This window comes from Sinocyclocheilus grahami, unplaced genomic scaffold (assembly GCF_001515645.1).
Source record: "Sinocyclocheilus grahami isolate Dianchi unplaced genomic scaffold, SAMN03320097.WGS_v1.1 scaffold37.1, whole genome shotgun sequence".
NCBI classification, from domain to species: Eukaryota; Metazoa; Chordata; class Actinopteri; order Cypriniformes; family Cyprinidae; genus Sinocyclocheilus; species Sinocyclocheilus grahami.
In genome coordinates this window covers 3,491,588-3,515,479 of record NW_015505216.1, presented here as the reverse complement: position 1 = coordinate 3,515,479, position 23,892 = coordinate 3,491,588, and the positions used below count along the sequence as shown (strand labels likewise).

Here is a 23,892-nt window from a genome sequence, read left to right as displayed (position 1 = left end):
TAATTTCCTGTAATCTCATGTCTTCTTTCAAAAAGATTAAAGGGGTGGTTGATTGCGATTTCACTTTTTTAACGTTAGTTAGTGTGTAATGTTGCTGTTTGAGCATAAACAATATCTGCAGTTACGAAGCTGAAAGTTCAATGCAAAAGGAGATATCGTCTTTTAAAATTCTGGCAGTTTAATGCCTACAAAAACGGCTGGTAGGGACTACAAGAAGTTACTTCCCGGGTTCGTGACATCACAAACCCAGATAAACCCCGCCCCTGAGCAAAGGGGGCAAGGCCTGCGCTGCTTTAGAGAAGAGTATTCTGTCTTCTAACGAGTCTAATGGATTCACCGGTTTCAAAATCAATGTTATAAAGCAGCGGTTCTTAATAGTGTTCCTCACTTCCCCTGCTCTGCACACGCTCTGCATCTCTTTCTCTTTCTCTCTCTCTCTCTCTCTCATTCAGCTCAGCTCCAGCAATGAACTGTTACAATTATACACTTATTTTCACATAGCTATGAGAAGCGTTATACATGGATGCGCGTGCAGTTGCCGTACTGTATTAAAGCTTTAATCAGGATAAAACCGTATATTAAAAGCTAACAGAAGCAGTAGCATTTACAAATAACAGCGTATCTAAAAGTGAGACAACAACAAAGAAAAAACATAGGCCTACCATTAAAAGCCGTGCTTGCACAGGTTCTGCGCGATCCTCTTCAATAATATCCTCTGCTTCTCAATCAGGCTCAAACTGATAAGCGATATTAACGATGCCGTTGTTTACAATACAACCGGAGCACATGCCGCTGAGGTGAGGGGCGGGACATTTAGACATGTACTAGAGGCGGTTTAGCCAATCACAACACACTGGGCTAGCTAACCAATCAGAGCCCATCACATATTTCTGAGGGCAGGGCTTCTTAAAAGAAGGAAAAGATCAGCCCGTTTCTCAGAGAAGGGACAGAGCGGTGTGGAATAAAGGTAAATTATGTGAAAAATAATGTGTTTTTTTAAAAACGAAGCATTAACACATGTTAGACTGCCCCCCATAAACACAATCAAGCCTAGAAAAAAAACAGTGAACCACCCCTTTAAGATTTCCAAGCTTTCTCAAACTGTGCCAAGATAAAGTGTGAAATCCAATCAGAGAACTCAATATGAACTCAATCACTCCTCATCTGAGCTACACATATTCATTTTATACCCATATACACTAACTAAATGTCTACGATTAGTTAACTTTTTGTGTATTTTTATTTATCCTACCGAATTTTAGCAGAAACATGTGAGTCGACGTTTGCGAAAGCTTCATTAAGACTGGTCAGCCAAGAAAGTGGAGCTTTTCCAGAAGGACATGGTACAAACAGTTCATGTGGGTGTAAAAGTCACATTAGAGCTAAATAATACCAACAGTAACTGATGCAACCCCCTGACAAAATCTCGTTGATGACTCATCTCAGTACAGAGGGTGTAATTACCTGACATGGCAGCAGAGGGCGCACTCGGCTCGCCGTAGCCGAACTCGTTGACGGCCAGAACTCTGAACTGGTAGCTGATACCCTGCCGCAGGCGGTCTAGACTCACTGAGTGAGAGGTGCTGGTGGGAGGCAAGTGCCGCACAAACGTATCCCACATCCCTTCATCTGCAGAGAGCAAGGTCACTTCCAGTGAAAATGCCATCGTGCACTTGGTAGCACTAAGTTCATTAGTGTGTCCCATTTCACTTAGCAGAGGCTGACATCAAGAGAGCAGCTAGCAGCTGTTTCATTGCCCGACAAGCAGTGATGTTCAATGTGAATGGAACCATGATGACATGGAAAGGGCAGTTATACCAATGTATCCCAGTAAGTAAATGTTCAGTAGATTATTTCAGACCAGCATTCAGACTCCTAAATTAACACTCGTCATGCGCCAAATGTGAGTAGAAATTCATTTTGACTGATAACTTTTCTAGAAATTGTAACATTACATGATTTGAACTGGAAAAATTAAACTAAGTAAATAACTAACTAAATAAATTAAATGAATAAATACAATTTTTTTTTTAGCTCAGTGAAAAGAAGTTTGAGGCTCATCTAGGATGCCTAGTTTTTTCTATAACATGTGGTGACACATAAACTACCAAAATGGAAATACATGGAATTGTAAATGATGCAGTGAATGATACAATGACCTGCATTGTACAAATATGCAAAAAAAGAAAAAAATAATTAAAGAAAAAGAAAAAAAGAATAAAAGAAAAAAAAAAAAGATGTTGTTATAGCAAAACAAATATTGAAAAAAAAGCAAAATAAAGATGGCTGGTAAGAAATTGTCGGTAGATCTCTGGCAAAAAAATTGCAAAAGACTGCAAAAAAGAAGCATTTATCCACATGATTCCTGGTGAAATCCAAATGTGATGATGCTACATGAAAATAATTACTGCATGCAGTATATTATAAAACTACTAACAAAAAGTAAAAGCAATATAAAAAACAAACAGCATTTTAGAAGCATTTATACAATATTATATTTTTTATTAAAATTGCATTTTATACGGTCAGTTTTTATTTTAAATTTAGTTAAAGTTTTAAACTAAATATTAAATATATATATATATTTTTTTAGTTTTACTAGTTTAAGTTTATAATAGTTAATAAAAATAAAAGTTAATAGTTTAAATTTCTCATCTAAAATTTGATTTTATTTCAGATTACTGAGATTTCAGAGGTTGGTGGTTGAAAAAGTGCAAAGATCTTTGGCACTACTTTGATTTTCCTTAAATGTTTAATTGCTGCATTAAATTTAAGTTTTCAATTTTAAAATGAAATATTTGAAATTTTTATAGTGAATGTTCAATAAAAAAGTGAATATATTAATAGCAAGTTTTGAGTGATGTACCTGATGGGCGTGCTTCAATCACATAGCCGGTCACATGTCCTGCTCCTGTCTCTCCTGGTGTCCAGTGGATGTTGAGCATGGATCCTGTCTTTGTGATTGACATTTCTACAGGAGATCCAGGAGACCCTAAACAGAGAGGAGAGCGTGCAGTGAACTGAGAAGAACAGGCGAGCGATCCGACCCTTGTGAGTGAAGGTCTAAAGTCTAACCAAACGCCTACACCACTGTGAGATATTGATCCACGCAGGTGTTTTTTCACAGCCTGGATTTCTGACACTTCTCGCTGAGGAGTGGGGAATGTAAGCTGTGCTCAGCGACCCTGAGAGGTTTGCTGATCTGTTTTTGTTGGTGGTGTGTTTGTTTGGTTGTGTTGCTCACCTTTGACAGGACCCGCTGTGATGTTGGCCTCTGCCTCAGGCCCGTAGGCAATAGTCTTGGCCTGCACGCGGAAGCAATAGGTCATCCCCTTGGTCAGGTCACGCACCTTCAGCCAGCGCTGCCAGCTGCCTCGGATATCCACTGTTACCACTTTAGTCACACCTAATGTGCACATACATACACAAGACAGCAGAATTACACACTACCGCACAAGAACTGACTCCTTTTATTCAAACAAACATTACAATGCAGCAGCATCTTCCTACTTAGGAACAGCGAGTCAAAATCAATTACTCCAGTTATGTACGATAAATTACGTTGACATTAAGAAATATTATTAAAGTCAGCCATTGAGAAAACTCAACACAGAGCCATGGAAACAATAACAGGAAAATTAGTTTTATATAAACAACTCATCACATCATCATCAAACATCAAAACACTACTAGCGATGTTAAAAAAAGCCACTGTTCGAACCAGAGCATTATGAGAGAGTCTGATACAGTGGAAACATGCAGACCTTGAATCGGGGCGCTGGGCTCATATACCACCCTGTAGCCTTCCACTACACCGTTGGGGGATAGCGGGAAACCCCAGGACACGTTCAGAGTGCTGCTGGTCACCTCGGAGAAACTGATGAAGCTAGGAGCGCTGGGGGCTGCGAGAACCGTGTAGTTTGATCAATGCAACAAATACAGATTACGTTAAAGCAATAAGCCAAGGGTTTTTACCATGATTACGCAGTGTTCTTATGCATAATGTAACTACATGACGATCTTGACCACATTATGGTTTCGTATTATAAATCTAATTATTTCATTTGTTTCAAAGAGCCGGAAAAAAAACAAAGATATTGGCTAAGCAAATAAATATGAAAAACAATAAGATAAAATGAACCAACTAAAATGACTTTTAATATCTATGGAAAGCACACTTTCTCTCTTGATGGATCATTGAATTATTGAAAAATATTTAAAGGAAAGAGGCTTATTGCTTGTACAAAATGGGAATATGACAAATGACTAATAATGGTGTTGTTTTGTTCATAACTTAAAACATGCTTCCTTCCATTTAACTTATCACAATAACTGCTGCTCAGTTTTAGACCATTTTATGAATTTTCAGAGTTTAAATAATGAGAGATTTAATAATCAAGTTGTCAAAAAAGTGAACTTTTCGTCAACATTTTGCAGCAAATAATCTTTTTAAAAAAATCTGTAGTTTTTATTTTAATAAGTTAGAAGTTTTTTCTGTGATTTTTTTTTGGTCATAGCTGTTACTATAGATGGGTGGATTAATGTTACAATATTGTATATTCTGGCACATCTGGAATGCTGTATTGGCATTCATTATCAGCATTCAGCACAATAGTCTGTTTTATAATCGAACTTATTCAATCCACTATAGTTATATTACACAAATGGTCATACTAACTTGTTAAAGAACAAATGAAATGTGCAGAGGGCTTACAGTCTCTTCACTGATCATGCAGAACTGAAGTATTCAATGATACAACAGGGATCTCTGCATTAACATGAATCTGCCATATTACTGCCAGGACATTTTTATATATCAATTTCATGCATATTTCATCAGATATTCACTTAACCCTCACCCATGATCATTATTTCATGACCCAAATGGGCAGTTCTTTAAAACATACTGTCTGGCGCCATTATCTAACGCATAAAAATCTGTGGAGAATATAAGAAATAAAAAAAGAAACAGTAGATATTCTTCCACCCTAGAGAGCTCGTAATGACAGAGGTAGAGGGGAGGAGAAAAAGAGGACGGATAATAAGAGCATGAGAGAGACTGGACGAGGTGGGTGGGTTGGGGGTGTCACCTTATATCCCTGAATGATGCCATTTTGGGTCTCGGCAGGGGGTGCCTCCCACTGCACCTCCAGCTGTGTGGATGACAAAGTGTTGATCTGGATGTTCTGAGGAGCCACGGAGGGAGCTACGAAAGAGCAGAGGAGATACTGTAAATACATCACATTCAATCCCTCCAACTAACTACTAAAAAAATCATCAGCTGTGCCCTGAAAAATGAGATGCACTCATGCTGCTTTGGTGCCGGTGCCCAATCTGGAACCATTACACATGTTTCCACTTGTTCTAAACCTGTATGACATTCTTACTTCCGATGAACAAAAAATAAGATATTTTGAATAATGTTGGCAACCAAACAGTTGAGGTAGTCATAGTATATTTTTCATACTATGGAAGTCAATGGCTACCGTCAGTTTTTTGGTTACCAACATTATTCAAAATATCTTCTTTTGTGTTCAACAGAACAAAAAAAAATTCAGATTTGGAGCAAGTTGAGGGCGAGTAAATTATGACAGAATTTTCATTTTTGGATGAACTATCCAAAAAAAGTCAGTGTACACGCAAAGTGGAAGCATCAGTTTCTGAACGAGAGCTGGTATCAGTGGAAATTAATATCAGATGAACACAGACTCCAGCGTGGCTGCCGCCCTCTGTTGTGTCTCAGTTAAATGTCATTCATTAAAGGGGCGAGGAATACATAATCCTATCCGTCATAAATCACAGCAACAGATGCAGCTACCCCAGACAGCAATCATCAAAAAAAGAGCGAATTTAATAAGACCAAACCTGAAAGCAGAGCAAACTCCAGGAGCATGACAGCTCGTCTATTGTAGGGGCTTGAAAGTTGAGCTTACGTGTAGTAAAGCGGGCTGAATCATTTATGAGCAGGAATGAATTACAGCTCTGGACAGTGGGGTTCAAGAGGGGCTGGCGCGAGACTAGACTGAATGAGCTGTTAAAATAAAGCACAGACAAGCTCAGTTCCAACATCTAAGTGAGCTGTCTTGCTGTCTACACAGGAAGCATCCTAACCGAAACCAAACATTTCAAGTGAGATCTACATATAGATGACAACTCCATATACCACACATCACTTCTCACATCAGGTACACTGGAGACACAACAGTTGTGTCCCAAATGATGCACTATACACTATGCTCTTATTCTATGCACTATGTAGTCAAACATCTAGCTATTGAGGTCTAAAAGGTTACTTTCATCCAGCATTGGAGTCTAATAGCCCTCCCCCTTTGGCTATACAGTTGAGTGCATGAAGTGTCTAATATTCCACACGTCATATTTTCAGTTAAATAACTGCACTTTTTCTTGCTGAATTTTTCAGTGTGAACTCACTACTCATACTAGTTATACTAAAAAAGTTTGGAACAGTGCGTATTTTGTAACCTTGGCGAGATCTGTGCCTTGCCACAATTCTGTTTCTGAGCTCTTCAGGCAGTTCCTTTGACCTTATGATTCTCATTTGCTCTGACATGCACTGTGAGCGGTAATGTCTTATATAGACAGGTGTGTGGCTTTCCTAATCAAGTCCAATCAGTATAATCAAACACAGCTGGACTCAAATGAAGGTGTAGAACCATCTCAAGGATGATCAGAAGAAATGGACAGCACCTGAGTTAAATATATGAGTGTCACAGCAAAGGGTCTGAATACTTATTATTTTGGAATAAATGTAAAATGCTTATACTTGGTTTTAATAAATGGAATAGCTTATTAATTACATTGTTAGTGTAAAAATACAAAATAAATTTTTATTCTGGTAGTGTAAGTAATAAGAAAATGTGACAGGGACATTAACATTTAAAAAAAAATTCAGAACACCACTGCATATATATATATATCAATGGACCAGCTATAAAAGCTTTGACACCATTGTAAACCATCTAAGACCTTTAAAGAGGAGATATTTCAAAATAAGCAATTTATGCAACATATCAAAGTTTTAACCAGCAGTAAAAAAAAAAAAATTCTAAATCAAACTGTGGCAACAGTTTAAAAGTAACCCAGTTCTGTGGAAAAAATTAAGACTTGGCAACCTTTAGCAAGGCCGTTGGGATGGCAGAAGCTTTAAGGGCAAAGCACCCTTCACGCCCGCTCGCCGCCTCTCTTTCCCAGCCTACATCTCTCTGATCCCTCTCAGAGTATCTTCAGATGTAGCCAACCTAACGGTAATCAGAGGGAAATTCATTTGTTTGTTTGGCTGTCCCCCCTCCTGCTGCTGGGAGTAATCTCCACGCCTGGCCCCTTCTAATGATGCTGTTAATAACCTGATGTTGATAACCCTGCCTGCTCCGCCAGCTGCTTGAGTTCTTTATGACAGATTCATATTTACTGCTTCATTAAACCCCTTATGAGAGGAGGCCAAAAATGCTGCAAAGAGGTGTAAGAGGTAAAAAAGAAAATGCGCGCGCACACCCAATCCTGCCAAAACTCTCACCACGACTGCTTTTATTAATACTGTGGCACTACTACAGAAATGCTACTTAGAATTCCATAAATAATCTTGGCAATGATTGGGCGAAATGCAAAACAGTGCGGCGAGCAAGAGCCTTGACAACATCCTGTCTGTGCAGTGTCAGCCTGTTAGCACGGCTGGAGTGGAATTAAACAGCAAAAACGACAGTTCACATTTGTAGCAATTTGCCTGCGTTCGATACTTTTAAGCATATGTTTGAAATGCGGACGTAATGCATCTATTTACTAGCAGTGGGAGGATTGTTTTTCCACTAAAGGCCTTTTCATTGATCATATGAGATGCCCCGCGTGAATATAGATTTGTTTCGGGCTGTGTAGGTGATAAAAATCCTTTCTTTTGTGGTGTACCCAATAAAACAGCACAACAATTATCAGTTTTCCGTGGAATAGCTGCAATGTCATATCCGGGCTTCCTCTTTTGGCAGCTCATTAGACGAAGTGCTCAGCTCTTCAGCCAGGCAGCTGGATATTATTCAAGTCAATAGATATACCAAAACAATATGACTGTTTTTAGTAACAAAACAACTTGAACTCAAATTGAAAAGCACTTTAAAATTCAGCAGTACAAGCTAGCTTGCAGGAGCATGATTGTAAGGTAGGGAAGAAAAGAGAGCTAAACCAGCCTTCAGTACAGCTTGAAACAGCAAACTCATCTTTGAGCACACTCTTTATTCAGCAATCTTTTCATATCTCCAAGCACTCCAGATCCATGTGGTCCTCTTAGCACGTCATCCTCAAGTCCTCTTTAAAAGAACCAAACTCACATCGGACCGATAAGTGAAGAGACTGAAAAAACCCAATTTTTTTTCTTTTTTAATGCATTCACATCAAGTAGTCCCAAATCTCTTTTTAGTCTACTAGAGTTTAATTACACTTTCCATTCACACTGCTTTTTAACTCAGACCACTAAAATATAAAATCTGATATGGAAATGTTAAATACATTCAATAAAATATGTACTGTATCATAATCATATCACACATCTATATATTTGTAGTTGTTGTTATTAACAACAACAACAATAATAATGAATTAGAACAATTAATATTATGATACATTTCATATTATAGTAATAATGATAATAATAATAATAAACTTCAGTATTGGAAATGATTGAAAATGATTAATAATTAGTATACATGTATGCTTTTAAACTGATGTGTTATATATGTAATATCTCATTCTGTCATTTGCATTAAAAAACAGAATGAGAAGCAGCACTTTGTATGGTAATCTGTAATAGCCATATTTTTTAGTTCATATTTAGAGTCACACAAAAGTGAAAATAAGGTAAATGAAGCACTTTGTGTCCACAATTCACTTTGAATTTGAGCTTGGTTTATATGAAAGTGGTTTGTTTTGAAGCCAAATTTCTTCCAAACCACTCTCAGATACCTGAAACTACATTTCAGTACTAATCAAGATTGCATCAGACAGTTATAACAACGCTAATTGATCCAAAAACAGATCCACGTCTAGAAATTGATTCAAACCCAGTCCTTCAGGTGGGTTTGTGTTTCTGTCACATTAGGCAGAAGCCCACCATAGCTCTGGCCTCTGTCCTTATGTTCCTTCTTCATGCCACTCCACTAAGGGAACACAATTCATATCTGTCAACTCATGTCACGCCTTATTCCCTGAAGGGCTGGAGACAGAGCACAAGCTGTCCTGTTCCTGGAGAGCATTACGGCACAGGCCTCCATCTCAAAAGAAACATCCATCGACAGTGGTCATCACCACATCTATCAGGGTGGAGCGGCAGAGATGTTTTACTGCGAGTTTGGGATGATGCCAGAAATGCACGCTGGTCTGGGTTTGACAAAAGTCTACTCTATATTAGAAAAACAAACACAGCCCTCGACATAACCATTGAATTAGGTTCTCATACTGTGCAGGTTTAGAAAATACAAGATACCTAATAATCCCCTTCACATCAGGGCTCAACAATAAGGATGACCTGGATGAAGTGTGGGGCCTGTTGGAACTGGATATTACCATTTTTCATCAAAAGTGTCTTTATGAATTTATAGCAGTTATGGAATCACATAGCCTTATAGTTTACAGACAATATGAACTAAAATAAACTAAAATAAAACAAAATAGCAACTGTTGGACTATATACACTGTATAGTTTCAAGGTAATATTGCAACAAAAAAAAATTATAAAATAAAATAGCAACAGCTATTGTGATCAAAGGGATATCATTATGATTACCAATATTAATCAAACATGTTTTGCTTCAAATATTTTGATGAAGAAACAGCTGGGTATTTCTTAAAGGGGTCCTATTATGCTCTTTTACAAAGTCTTGAATTAGTTTTGGGGGTGTACTAGAACATGCTCTCATGCTTGGTGGTTCGAAAAACGCATAATTTTTTACATAATTTACATTATAACAATACTTTTCTCCCCATCCTAGCACAAACGGCTTGATTAGTTCCGGCTTTGATGAAGGTCCGCCTTCCGAAAAACGAAATGTGTTGTGATTGGTTAGCTGTCCCAGTGCGTTGTGATTGGCGAACAACTTAGATGGTGTTTCAGTACTGCCCGGCCCCCTGCCAAAGCAGCATGTACCGTCTGCTCGGGTTTAGTTAAGGATGGCGTCAATATTGGCATATCAATTTGAGCCGGATTCAGACCCAGAGAATATTGAACAAGAGGATTGTGCAGAACCTTTGCACGCACGGATATTGCAAGACATATTAGAGTGGTAACATTATTGTTTTTTTTGTTTTTTGGCTAAATCACGTTTTAGATAGGATGTTAACAACCGCTTAAAAATAACTGCATTTACTATGTACAGATAAGTGCATATGTATTATTTTTATTGTTATTTCATTCGAGTTTCTGTAGGCGGGAATTATTTTAATGATATTCTAATGGGCCGCTTTGTGATATCACAAAACCCGGAAAACAAACGCTGTAGTCCAAACGAGTCGTTCGTTGTAGTTCTTGAAAATGGATTTTTAAAAAACGGAATATCTCCCTTTGGAGTGGACTTTGAGATTTGAAGATCTTTTTTATGCCCAAACATACACACTACACACTGACTAAAATTCAAAAAGTGAAAAAGCATAATAGGACCCCTTTAACAACAAATAGCCAGTTTTTCATGCCAGAAGTGCATAGCAATCGCAACATCAAATATACATTAAAATTTTTCATCAAAAGTGTCTTTATGAATTTATAGTAGTGTAATGGGCCGCTTTGTGATATCACAAAACCCGGAAAACAAACGCTGTAGTCCAAACGAGTCGTTCGTTGTAGTTCTTGAAAATGGATTTTTAAAAAACGGAATATCTCCCTTTGGAGTGGACTTTGAGATTTGAAGATCTTTTTTATGCCCAAACATACACACTACACACTGACTAAAATTCAAAAAGTGAAAAAGCATAATAGGACCCCTTTAACAACAAATAGCCAGTTTTTCATGCCAGAAGTGCATAGCAATCGCAACATCAAATATACATTAAAATTTTTCATCAAAAGTGTCTTTATGAATTTATAGTAGTGCTGTCAAATGATTAATCGCATCCAAAATAAAAGTTTTTGTTTACATAATATATGTGTATGTACTGTGTATATTTATTATGTACATATACTGTAAATACACACACATGCATGTATATATTTCAGAAAAATATGTTATGTTTATATATTAAATATATTTATATATAATATAAATTATATGAATATAAATATATACATGTACTGTAAATATTTTCTATATATATATACTGTATGTGTGTGTATCTATATATACATAATAGTACACACATATATATTATGTAAACAAAAACGTTTATTTTGGATACAATTAATCGCGATTAATCGTTTGACAGCACTAATATATAGCAATTATGGAATCACATGGCCTTAGAGTTTACAGATAATATGAACTAAAATAAACTTAGATCAAACTAAATGGCAACTGTTGGACTATATACACTGTATAGTTTCAAGGTAATCTTGCAAAAAAATAAAATAAAATAAAACATAGTAACAGCTATTGTGAGACTATATATTTGCAAACAAAATATTTATCTTGATAAATTAAGAATGAAAAAGTAATAGATTTTAATAAATGAATATTTATTTTGACACAATCGCTTACCTGCTTCTCCAACAAACACCTCTACCGGAGCACTTGGAGGGCTTTCCCCGATGACGTTGTAGGCAGTCATCACAATTTCATAGCGTCTGTATTTCTGCAGCTCTGATGAATTCAAAATTACAAACAGAAGATCCATAAGGGTGCTTGAAAGGCACATCTTGGCTTTGAGACAGCAGGAAAGAAGAATGGGAATACATCTGGGTAGAAACAAAAGCATCCCTGAGATAACCACCTACTGTTCCATATCAGTGTGGATACAGAACAGTTTAGGTGAGATCTTGGAAAGGAATGGCATTACTGTTTCCAAACTCTTTGAACAGTACTGATGGGATGGTACAGGGGAGACTGAGAGCACATGCAAGTCTCAGGTCTGAGGCGGTGCGCAATGGGATTCACTTTGAGAATATCTCGGGGCCAAAATGTTCCTGGTCAGAGTAGATGGATTAGAGGAAGAGCCTTGTTCTCTGAACAGGAAGAGTATTAGGGATTACACACTTTGCCAAAGGGAGTTTGAATATTTTGGACTTCAAAGCAGACTGACGTAAATGAGAACGATGGCTAAATGAAACTTACGCGTTAGCTCAAATTCGGTTAATGAAGGATTGCTGACAGTCTTCACAGTGCTTTTGGCTGTGGAGGGAGAAAGAGCAAACGATGAGGAATACATTAATGGAGAAGCAGCAGAGATGGAAAAGCACAAATCAAAGGGATATTTCATCATGGCAGTAAATCTTTGCTTTTCAAAGTTGCTCATCACACACTTCTCCAAGAGATTGATGAAATTCCACAATGCTCATCTAGCTCTCCAATCAAAACCCGCAAGAAACCAAAGCCAGTCAGTGATTAATGATTCAACAGTCAATATACAGTACTAAATCACAAGCTGGGGTGCATTAGGGACCTAATAAGATTTTTTTTGAACACATACTGATCCAACATCACTTGGGTAAAATTAAAGAAAAATCTGGTCATTCCTTTTTTATACAGTTTCTTTTGAGTGCTGTAACTTAAACACATATGCCTTTGTGGCTTTAAAAAAGGGCTTCTATATGAGGCTACTTCAGACTTTACGAAGTATCTTCTCGTCAAGCTCAGACACAAACTTTATTTACAACAAATAAATAAATAAATGACAAACAGGAGCCTAAATGGTTAAAAATAAAGAGCTCACTTAGTGACGGAGAATTAGCTTACATGCTGTAAACTTTGAATTCAATTGAAATGAAAATTGATCATTTTAAACATATTTTTAAACTATCATACAGCTTTTTGTGATTTTGTCATTATTTTTTTATCATTTCATGTCGTTTAAACATGGAATATTGCAAAGTAAGACTAAACAAGTAATATCACACAATATTATTTAAATCATCACATACTTGCTCATGCTTGTGCTATTGTTTTCCCCACAAAATATGTTATAATAAACATAGCTTTTCATAGATAAAAGGGATTCAAACATGTTTTGCTTTAAATATTTTGAGTATTTCTTAATAAACTTTTTCATGCCAGAAGTGCATAGCAATCACAACATCAAGTGTATTTTATAGTGATACTTTACTGAAGTGTACTCTATAGTGACAATGTTGTAAAAAATTGATACGATATCTATTTTTAAAATTGTCATTTTATTCAGCATATCAATAACTAGATGGAAGGGGAAATGCTCAACAAGAATGACTCAGCTTTGTTTCATGTCACATGATCCAGAAGATTTTGTACTAAATCTTTGTATCTGTCCGGCAGCACACTACGGACAACAATCATAGGCACATACAAACATATCAGCATAATAAAAAAACATAAACTGACTCGGCTTTAGCAGAATGCTCCAGAAAGTGACAGAGCCCATGTTAGCTTCTGTAGTACCTGCTAACTTTTCAATGTAAGCTGTTAAGCCTGAACAAACAGAGCATAGCTCCGGTAATTTCCTCTTGGCATTTAGGGTGATTTCAGCCATGTTCGTTGATCTTGTCATGTGAATCCATCTCCTTCTCAAAACAGAATTATGAATGTGTAAAAAAATAACTAACTAGTGCTGTCAAACGATTCATCTATTATTTACATAATATATGTGCATGTACTGTGTATATTTATTATGTACTGTATATATAAATACACATCCATACAGTATATATTTTGAAAATATATGTATTTACATATATTTATATTATATATAAATATAATTAATATATAAACATAACATATTTTTCTTAAATATATACGTGCATGTGTGTGTATCTATATATACATAATAAATATACACAGTACATACACATACATTATATAAACAAAAACTTTTATTTTGGATACGATTAATCGCGATTAATCGTTTGACAGCGCTAATGTGAATTTCGTCATTTGCTAACGTTGATTGCGTCCCAGTTTCATGTCAAAACTCGACTTACTTTCTGAGAGTGTAGCTGAGAAATACAACATTCATCTTTGCACAAAAGCGCTCGTCAAAAAGGCTGAGGTAAAAATTGTTAAGGAATTCCTTTTTATCAATAACTGGAATGGGTTCAAGTGTTCAAAGAAGCACTCAAGCTATAAATCACGCCTGCGTGCAGACGTTTCTGGTTCAAGAGGAGAGCCTCCTCCCGCTAGTTACCTGTCAGTTCGGTGCGCAGCAAGGAGCTGTTGACGGCCCTCTTTGACTCCTGCGGTGTGCTGTCATACTGCAGCTCGCGGTAGTAGAGCCGATAGCCCACCAGAACCCCATTCACACTCTCCTCCTTGGGCTTCTGCAAAGGCACAGATTAAATTAAAGGTCACATTCCGCTAGCTGTTCTCACGGTCCTTATTAAAGCACACACTGATAAAAAGCCATCCCGGCCGTAACTGACAGACAGCGCTGACTGATCTCCCATCGCTCGTCCGTGCGCGACGCTCGCCGCCAAACGGATAAGATAAATAAAAGATGAGGATTTAATTTCTGAGCCATTCAGTCAGTGGGTAATTAACAAAGCTCAGAGCAGAGCGTAATCAACTCAGCCTACGGTTCTGCTGATAAAACAGACAGTAGCGAGAAGATCCGGGACTCATAGGTCAGTGAATAAAGGTTTCAGCTACTAATTAATATCCCTTCAGATTGCAGGATCGCTGTCGTGCATGGGTATTAATTATCCCGGGCTTGGCGGAGCCCTTTGCGAGCTCTGTAAATGTGCGGGTATCAATACCTCATGTCATTAATTTATGCAAACCTGCACGAGGAATACTAAGCGATGCATGCCAGACTGCTCAAAGTGAGGCGAGGCTACCTATTGACAAAAGTCAGATCATTAAACAGAACAGGGCTGTAATTTCACTGGTGATAGCCTGTAACATGCCGCTACTCTTCTCACAGGCTGGAGCCGGTTTGTTATCTGGCTATCAGATAAACGTAATGGGGGTCAAGAGTTCACTCGACCCAGGGTGGGCCGGCATTAGCGTACCTGCCACTGCACCAGCACGGATGTTGTCGTGGAGGGTTTCACGGCTTGAATTGTGGGCGATTCATCAGGAACTGCAGATGCACAGAAAACAACATTTGATAATAAGTTCACATAAACAATAAGGAATCCCATTCTAAGTTCAGTAAATACAGTAATTTTTTTACTTGCCATTATGTTGTTCTAAACCTGTATGACTTTATTTCTTCTGTGGAACACAAAAGAAGGATTTTTGAAGGCTGGCCTTTTCAATATATATATGAAGAGTTCAGATGCAAAAGCCTTTAAGTGCCGTCTGAAATTTTCATCTAAAAGGAGCATTTTTTATCAGGTTCATATGTTTAGGTTCAGTAATTTTACTCTAATGGCAATGTACAGGTCCTTTTCTATGCAATTAAAGTGATATACCTGAACTGGTGTTCCAAGGACTGGTGGTTCCAAGCTCAAAAATGACAAAAGAGCACCATAAAAGTACTTTAAAAGTCCTTTTGACCATATCATATCACCTATTCTGAAGTTGTAAGATTTCGTTCTGTGAGAAACAAACAAACAAAATAACTTTTCACACAGCACTTAACCCTTGGTTATCATTGTTCTTAACCCCGCTTTTAACTAGGCTAAAGAAGCGTTTCACAGCGTTAGCATCACTTTTGCTCTGGTTACCCTGCATTGCCGTGCCAAACTTGTACAGTTTGAAAAGATGCAGTGTTTGAATGTTACGGCTAGACGCTTAGCAACAGACACCCAATCGCGTGCCTCACATTCATGTGCTTTGGACAGTCACAGAAACACTGCATGTTGTATAAACAATCGTTTCAGCGTTTGAGGGGAAAAAATGTCAAATGGGATTAGAAAATGTATCAACTGGAGTGAAGAAGATACTGTTTAATTTTTACTTTTATAGTCCAAAAAATCCATTCAGGAAAAAGGCAGTCGGCAATGTATACAAGTGACACCACAAATAGTGTTAATCCAGGGTTTAGAAACATGTCAGCATATGAATACCCAGGTTTTACTGTTAACCCCGGGTAAATAATGAGCAGTGTGAAACGTGACACAAGATAACCAATGATTCTGTTTAGAATAGGATTAAAATGACCCAGGGTTAACTATTGCAAGTGTGAAAAGCCCTATTGTCGTTATTTACAAATGTCTTCTCTTCTAGCGAGTTTTGAGTCATTTGACCAGGGGTTTACAAACTTTTGATGCCCTTGATCCCCATTTATGATGGTCCCATCGCAAGGGACCAAAGGCCTTTATATATTCACTATTTGTAGACTTTATCTTTTTTCTAAAGTACTTTTAGATATTTATAAGAACTGAAGAGAAACATAAAAAGTTGACTGTCTAAAATAAATCTTAGGATTTCTGACCATTAGAAAGAATAAACTGAAATAATGTCATATTCTGTACATTGGAACTTTTTTTTAATATATATTCTGAACTTTCCCACAGACCTAGCACTCCCTTGTGGCCCACTAGGGGTCCACTGAACCCAAGAAAGAAAGTCACACAAGTTTAGAATAGCATAAAGGTGAGTAAATAATGACAGAATTAAATCAGTTCCAAGACTTCAGCTTGCAAGTAAATGGTGCAGATCAGACTGTAGCTCCTCTATGACTTTTATTTGAATCAATAGCGCATCAACCAAAGCCAGTAGATACAACACGCTCATTATTACTCACCATCTTGTAAAGTGGTAATTGCATCCGTCTCTTGGCTGTACTTGCTGTCTCCGACGTCATTAGTCGCCATCATTCTGAGCTTGTATGAAGTGAAGGGTTTCAGCCTGAGGGATTGCACAGCTCGTGAGCTCTCTCATATTGGACAAAGACCTTTCCCATCACAAATGATGTGGCACAGCAGTGCATGTATGAGCTAGTATCTATAAATGTCAGGGACACAATCCATTGAATCCCAAGGGCATGCGCTGGCAATTACAGAGTTTTATCTTAAAGCACTTGAGGCAGAGAGGTGAGGATGGAAATAAGATACGAAACACTTCATATCGGAGAGCTCATATAAAGACATAAGTGCAGCATATGCCACTTCATAAAAACCGAAATATGAGGTGGTGGTAAATTATGTCAGGGAATGCAGTTTAATAGGGCTGCACAATTAATTGGAAAAATATGTTTTTTTAATTAGATTTAATTATATTTTTTAAATTATAATATATATTAATATTATTATTTGAATAATAGATGTCATTTTGGTAACACTTTAGAATAGGGAACATTTATTCACTATTAACTACGACTTTTCCCTCAATAAATTCCTAATGTGCTGCTTATTAATAGTTAGTAAAGTAGTTGTTAAGTTTAGGTGTTGGGGATGTAGAATAAGGCATTAATATGTGCTTAATTACTACTAATAAATGGCTAATATTCTAGTAATATGCATGCTAATAAGCAACTAGTTAAGAGACCCTAAAATAAAGTGTTACCGTAATTTTTTATTTATATTATTATAATAATATATACTATAGAAAATAATCAACAATTATTATTTTTTGTCATAATTTCACAGCCATACTTCCTAGACTTCTTCAGCTAATTTAAATTAAAATTTACATTTACATTTATTTATTTAGCAGATGCTTTTATCCAAAGTGACTTACAATTGGGGAATAGATAAAGCAATTTTCAAGTTTCATAATACCAAGTTTCAAGCATTGTTCAAATAATTACAAGCAGACATTGAAGAACAGAGAAAAAAATAGTTGCTTTTTTAAATTATATTAAAAAAAATACAATTAATTAAATATAATATAATTAAAGTATATTAACGTTATTATTAGTTGTTATATAATATATCAAATATGAATTAGATATACATTTACAATAGAATTTTAAAGGATTAACAATAATCAACAATTACTATTGTCATAATTGCATAGCCAAACTGTCTAGCATTCTTCAAATAACGCTAAGAATAATAAATTAAATATAAAAAATAAATAAATATAACATATTAATAATTTAAATTATTATAATAACATACACTTCATAAATAATCAAATCAGCCCTATTGCTTAGCCTTCTTCAATCACTGTGTTGAAAATCACAGGCACAAAACTTCTTGATTTTGACAGTAAAGGGAATATGTAGAAAAAAATTTCACTTTAATTTCAAATTTGTTCTTTTCCCATTTCCCCAAGACACACTGCACAAGCCAATTGGGCTCATTAACGAACTAAACATGTCGTTTAGGCTTCATAACCGATCTCTGTCGATTGAGATGAGTTGCACGGCACTTTCCAAAACGAGGGGGCTTTCTGCTATTCGTATTTGCTTGGTTAAAGGGAATATTTTTCCCATGATGCCCCACTCCTAAAAGCCTCCAGCTGGTAAAGACACAAATCAGTCCTGAATAATCCATTTAGCAACAATCTGGCTGTATAAAAAAGCACTCAAAAGCTGATGGCTGAGAGAGTTTGTAACTGAGAAAGGGGACTCATCATAAACAAGATGATATGGCCCTCTGAATGCATATAAAATACTATTCGACTGCCCATATAATCATAGCTGCGGATCCGACATAACTCATATGCAAAAAGCTGGAGCGCCCATAGCCCAACGCGTACTGATTGTTTCTCACTCTCTCAAATTGAATTGAGAATCATAAATTACTGCAGAGGAAAAAAGGCTCCTACGCATTTAATAACACTCCCTCCATACTGCCCTTATTGTACATGAGCCCTGCAGGGGAACACATGTGGCTTCGAAACAGCGGAGAGTGAAATCAACTCTGTGAGGGTCATTGGAGGCCAGTCTCTGGGTAAAGCCCCTGGTATTGTTGTTTGTGGGATTGTGGGGGTTGAGAAATGGCAAAGGAGCTCACCTGTCCACTTCCCAGGAGGTATAATTGTGGCTTATAGCAGAAGAATGGGTGAGCCAGTCTCCGTTGGGCAGCTCCCGCGTCTGTAGGGTGAAGTAACGGACGGGAGAGGAGCCGTCCCCTCCGGGCACCCAGTTGAGCTGCAGTTTGCGGGACTGCACGTGGTCCTGAGGCACCCGCAGCTGCCGTGGAGGCTGCGGTCGCTCTGATGGAGAAGAAATAGATGTGAAGTTGTGAGTTCAGGGGTCAGGCTGGTCTTGCTGACTGTCCTTAATCACGGGACAGGACTTGTCTACCCATGTGTGCATCAGTCAGCGGGTCTTGCCCTGGCCTCTCCACCCCTCCCCACCTGTGTGACACGCAACTGCATAACCTCATCGATTTTAAAGGGAGAAATCAATACGGAGAGGCGTAATTGTTTATTTAAAGGTGCGTGGTATCGACCGCCATTAAAGATGCAGATCATGCACAACGAAAGCCATCGAAAGCCATGATTGCAATGGCCTTGCCCATGCAGCTTTTAAAAGCACCAATCGAACAGCTTCAGGAGGTCAAAGGATGATATGTAATCACTCTCCATCTCCATCTATCAGTCTGTCTTGAAATTGATTTATTTATTACCAGTGTAGCAGTTGGGCTGCATATCATGACTCTTTAGTAGTCTAAAATATAGCAAATAATGATTTGGATCATGCATGCATTGTTAAACTTATATAAATGCTTAAAATCAACAGAAAACAATAGCAAGCCATTTTACTTCCGTAATGCGGCTTGGTTTCTAATGGAAAATAGGATCTGTTTTTATCTATGGTGAATGGTTTGGACCGTGAAAAGTAGCTGTTTCAGAATGCAGCCAGACTTGATTGTGAGTTTTCAGTCTATTGCGGATAACTGCTTTCCTCCTGAAACACCACCAGCATCTATTTCTGAAGTCGATTTCACCCATCAGAGCAATTAGGTGCATCCCAATATGATGAGAGGCTAACCAGCAACACGACGATAGATGGTGTCAATGATGTCAGATTACCTCATGTCTCATTCACAAGTGAGAAAACTTTACAGTACAAAGAGAATATTTTTACAATAACAACACTTTTCATTCTCACTCATTTTCATTATTTTCATTTAGCTTCATTTAGACCACTTAACTTAGTGATTGCTATCAGGATATGAAGAGACTTTCAACCAGCATAACAAAAAAATGTTTGGAACCAAATCACCTACTCTGCCTTTAAAGCAATATGGGTGTTGTGTATTTATGTATGTGTTTGCGTCACCTCTAATCTCAGTAGTTATGACCACAGCCTGTGCAGGTGCTCCCCAGCCCTGCTCCGTCTTGGCAGAGATGCGAAAGATGTAGGCCGACTCCGGGGTCAAGTTGGAGGTGGTGAACTGACGGGTATCAGGGCCCACCTCTACTGTGATGAACTGGTTGGGATCCCCAGAATCCAGACGGTAAGCTACCTGGTATCCTACAAAACAGTCATTAGATCGTCTGAGGTGAGTCTTGATCCTCCGTCCTTCTCATGTCTACGGTGAGACAGCTTAAGCTGACATCAAAAGTCTGAATAACATTTCCACAAACTCTGAGAGTCGTTTTCAGTCAGGCATGCTTTTGAGAACTCAAAGTACAAAAGGACAGGAAGAAAATATCTCCTCAAAAAGCCATTTGTAGTTGGGAAACCATCTTTAGAAAAACAACATCAGGTTTATAAGATGAACGGCTTTCAAAAAGGCTTCAGTGCACTGGACAATTTGGTCTATCAGCATCTACTTTAAATTCGGCTCTGGTTAACATCTGCAGTCATTGCTTACCTTTACTGCAGAAAGACTTCATTCAAATACGTCTTTCATCGAGGAAGTCCTCTGCCTTGCCCTCACTGCCTTCACTCAAATTTAATCCAAATGTCAAATTCAATACAAAGAGAAAAGAACCACAAACAAAATGCGGATGTGCAACAAACATGCATAAAATGAAATTTGTTTGTGTTTTACCACAGCAAAATAGGTCCAGCTCAGGTAGCCCTTTATCGACACCAAACAAGAATTATGTTCTTTTTAACTCATTTTGTCCATCGTATTTTTCACTTAAGAGTGGGCCATTTGTTTCACCATTTGTAAATTTTATGGGTCTGGCTTCCGGTCTCATGTGCATCCAGCTATTTTTGGCTGTAAAAACAGCTTGTTTTTCTGCTTGATATTGCAAATTGGTGTGTCTTACCATATTATTTTAATATATTATCTTAATTATGAACGTGCTTTTAGTGCAAACCGTTTTACTGTTGTTTAGGGCTGCACGATTAATCAAATGTGATTGTCATGGGCATCTTGTCAGTAAAGACGGTTCTGTGATTAGTAGTAAATCTCCAGCACGTGCTTTCAGATGGAGCAGCATTTACTAAACTGAGCCGTAGTTCACTGACAAGCTGCGCAAAATCGCATTCATAATCGCAGACGATTTAATCGAGCGATTATGAAATCGAAGAAATCGTTCGGCGATTATGAAAGCTGTTTGCGTAGCTTGTCAGTGAACTACGGCTCTGTTTAGTAAATGCTGCTCCATCTGAAAGCACTTGAAAATACCACATTTAATAACATGTTTTTACTCCAAACTCACTTCATAACGTCAGCCGAGTGTTTGAAATAAATCCTTCTGTGAGATGATGTGGCTTCTTACACAGAATAAGACACGCAACATATTTTATAGTATTCTAAGCAGTCATAAAGGCTATGTCGATTAGCATTGCATTATTATATACTTTATTATAATAAACATTATAATAAGACGAACTCAGATAAACCATATATTGTCGTAGTCGTGTGTTTATTAGTCACGTTGAATTAATGAAAGCAGTTAAATCTTCTGTTTATTCAGCAACCGCTATAGGCATTTCCTGGGTTTCTTCTGCTAGGCGTATTTGGAGTTTCAGCACGAGAGCGCCCTCTGGCCTTTGGATGGAGATTTACTGCTGATCACAGAACCGTGCTTCACTGAAAGATACGCATGACAATCGCAGCTTCTGCCTAATCGTGATTTATCGCCTTTGCAATTTAATTTCGATTAATCGAGCAGCCCTACTGTCGTTGTTATTCCACTCATTTTTTCCCTATAGCGGCTAATGAACCTGAAGTCTCGCCCATAGGCTTACTTCCGTGTTGAAGAATAATGTGGATACTGGATATTATTTAGCGTTATCATTAATTGCCATTATTAGAATTATTCATTTTTAAACTAAAGACCAATTCTGTGAGTGAAAAACAGTTTCACCAATAGCTGCCGCTCAAATTGAAGCAGAAAAGTACAGAATCTGTCATTTTATAATTGTATTTAGTTTGATATTGGTTGGAACACTTGATGGGACAAAAACAGAAGGTCCATACCTTTCATTACGAGGTTGAAACCAACACTGACAGATATAATTTGACTTTCTTTCCTTAAATAGCGACTGAATATGTTAAGCTGTTAATTACAAAAAAAGTTTTGAATTATTTTAATCATTTTACACCACTAATATTTACACAGTTTTTTGCTTTAAAGGTTTAGCAAAGCTAAATCAAAATTCTTTTCAAGATTACTTATTTATCCCTGGTTGAGACTCACTGTTTCACATTATTGAAATGCTAAAATTTAAAACAAACTAAATTAATTAATTAATAGTGTAATATATAAATTATACTAAAATAGAGAAAGTATGACTATATTAATATATGAGAATCACTGCTTATTCACATAATTAAAAATTATAACTAAAACAAAATAAATAGTGTAATGTATATTATAAATCAAAGTAAAATGTAGAAATTATATCTTTATTAATAGATAAGTATGTTGCCAATCATTTGCAACTATATAAAGCTCTATATAAAAGCTTCACTCATTCATTTATTCATTCATGCATTCATTCATATACTAAAAATTTAAACTGAAACTAAAACTAAAATATAAAAAAATGTGTATTATGCTAAAGGACAGAATGTTTTAGGCAAATTAAAATCCATGTATTCCTAACTTAGAGATTGAACAGGCATGGCTTGACACAGAAGTGCTGTGCTAGATCTGCTGAGCATCCGTCTGCATCGTGTCCAAGGGAATGGCACGTGTTGCAAACCGCCAGCAAAACAAATGATAACATTATCGGGAAACATGTTGAAAATGGAATGTGTGGGCAGAGCTTTGCCGTGGGAGAGACGGAACATTATTCAACCATCTATTTATCTTTCGGGATGCTTGCACTGCATGCTGGCCCCCTTGGGCTGTGCAAAACGAAATTAGGCCATCCCACATTGAGAATCTGCAGCACTTGGGGGCTGCCATTTCATCCTAATGTCCACTTCAGCCATGAGGGGCAGTGGAAAATCACATACATTCATCCCCAAACACACACACACACCCTCTCTTCCCAGTTACTTCCATGCCAGTGTCTATATTTCTAGAAATACAGAGAGTACTGTGGGCAGAAAGCAGCCCGTTTGCGTGGCTCTGACGGGCTATGACCCGTGCATTGTTTATTAGGGCTTTGCTTTTGGGAAAGGGTTTCCACTGTGAGGGCATCGGCCCATGTGATTGGCTAGGTCACAACCCCACAAACGCCTGCAGCTCTATTTTCCTCATTCATTGCCCAATGATTACGGGTCCTGCAGCGGCAAGCAAAAACACTCACAAGGGCAGTGCCTCGGTAGAAAGGGCAGGAAAGCCCAGCGCTCCGCCACTGAATCTCAGCAAGCGGCGTTCTCATCAACACTGACTTTGAATGCATTTCTTTTCTTTGAGAGGCCTCTTTTTATTTTGGATATTATAAAAGCCATTTGTCCAATTAAAATGTTCTGTATTTTTTTTTTCATTTTTATCTGAAAAAGTATATAAAAAAACTTTTAATATATCTGCTGTCAACTTAATGACAAGCTAATGTGTGAAATTTTTGTGCCATTAACAT

The 23,892-nt window shown here is 37.4% G+C and overlaps 1 protein-coding gene across 1 annotated transcript in view; it reads right to left on the bottom strand.

Moving 5' to 3' along the window:
• LOC107581762 (protein sidekick-1-like) overlaps nt 1-23,892 on the bottom strand; it is a 380,004-nt gene that overhangs the window by 6,468 nt on the left and 349,644 nt on the right. The window contains exons 29-40 of the mRNA XM_016267412.1: nt 20,236-20,430; nt 18,962-19,163; nt 16,804-16,907; nt 15,122-15,192; nt 14,299-14,431; nt 12,261-12,317; nt 11,688-11,789; nt 5,091-5,206; nt 3,765-3,924; nt 3,245-3,406; nt 2,867-2,992; nt 1,465-1,629 (exon numbers count right to left, since the gene is read on the bottom strand). Coding sequence (XP_016122898.1) covers nt 1,465-1,629; nt 2,867-2,992; nt 3,245-3,406; nt 3,765-3,924; nt 5,091-5,206; nt 11,688-11,789; nt 12,261-12,317; nt 14,299-14,431; nt 15,122-15,192; nt 16,804-16,907; nt 18,962-19,163; nt 20,236-20,430 — 1,593 coding nt within the window. The remainder of the gene's footprint in view (nt 1-1,464; nt 1,630-2,866; nt 2,993-3,244; nt 3,407-3,764; nt 3,925-5,090; nt 5,207-11,687; nt 11,790-12,260; nt 12,318-14,298; nt 14,432-15,121; nt 15,193-16,803; nt 16,908-18,961; nt 19,164-20,235; nt 20,431-23,892) is intronic.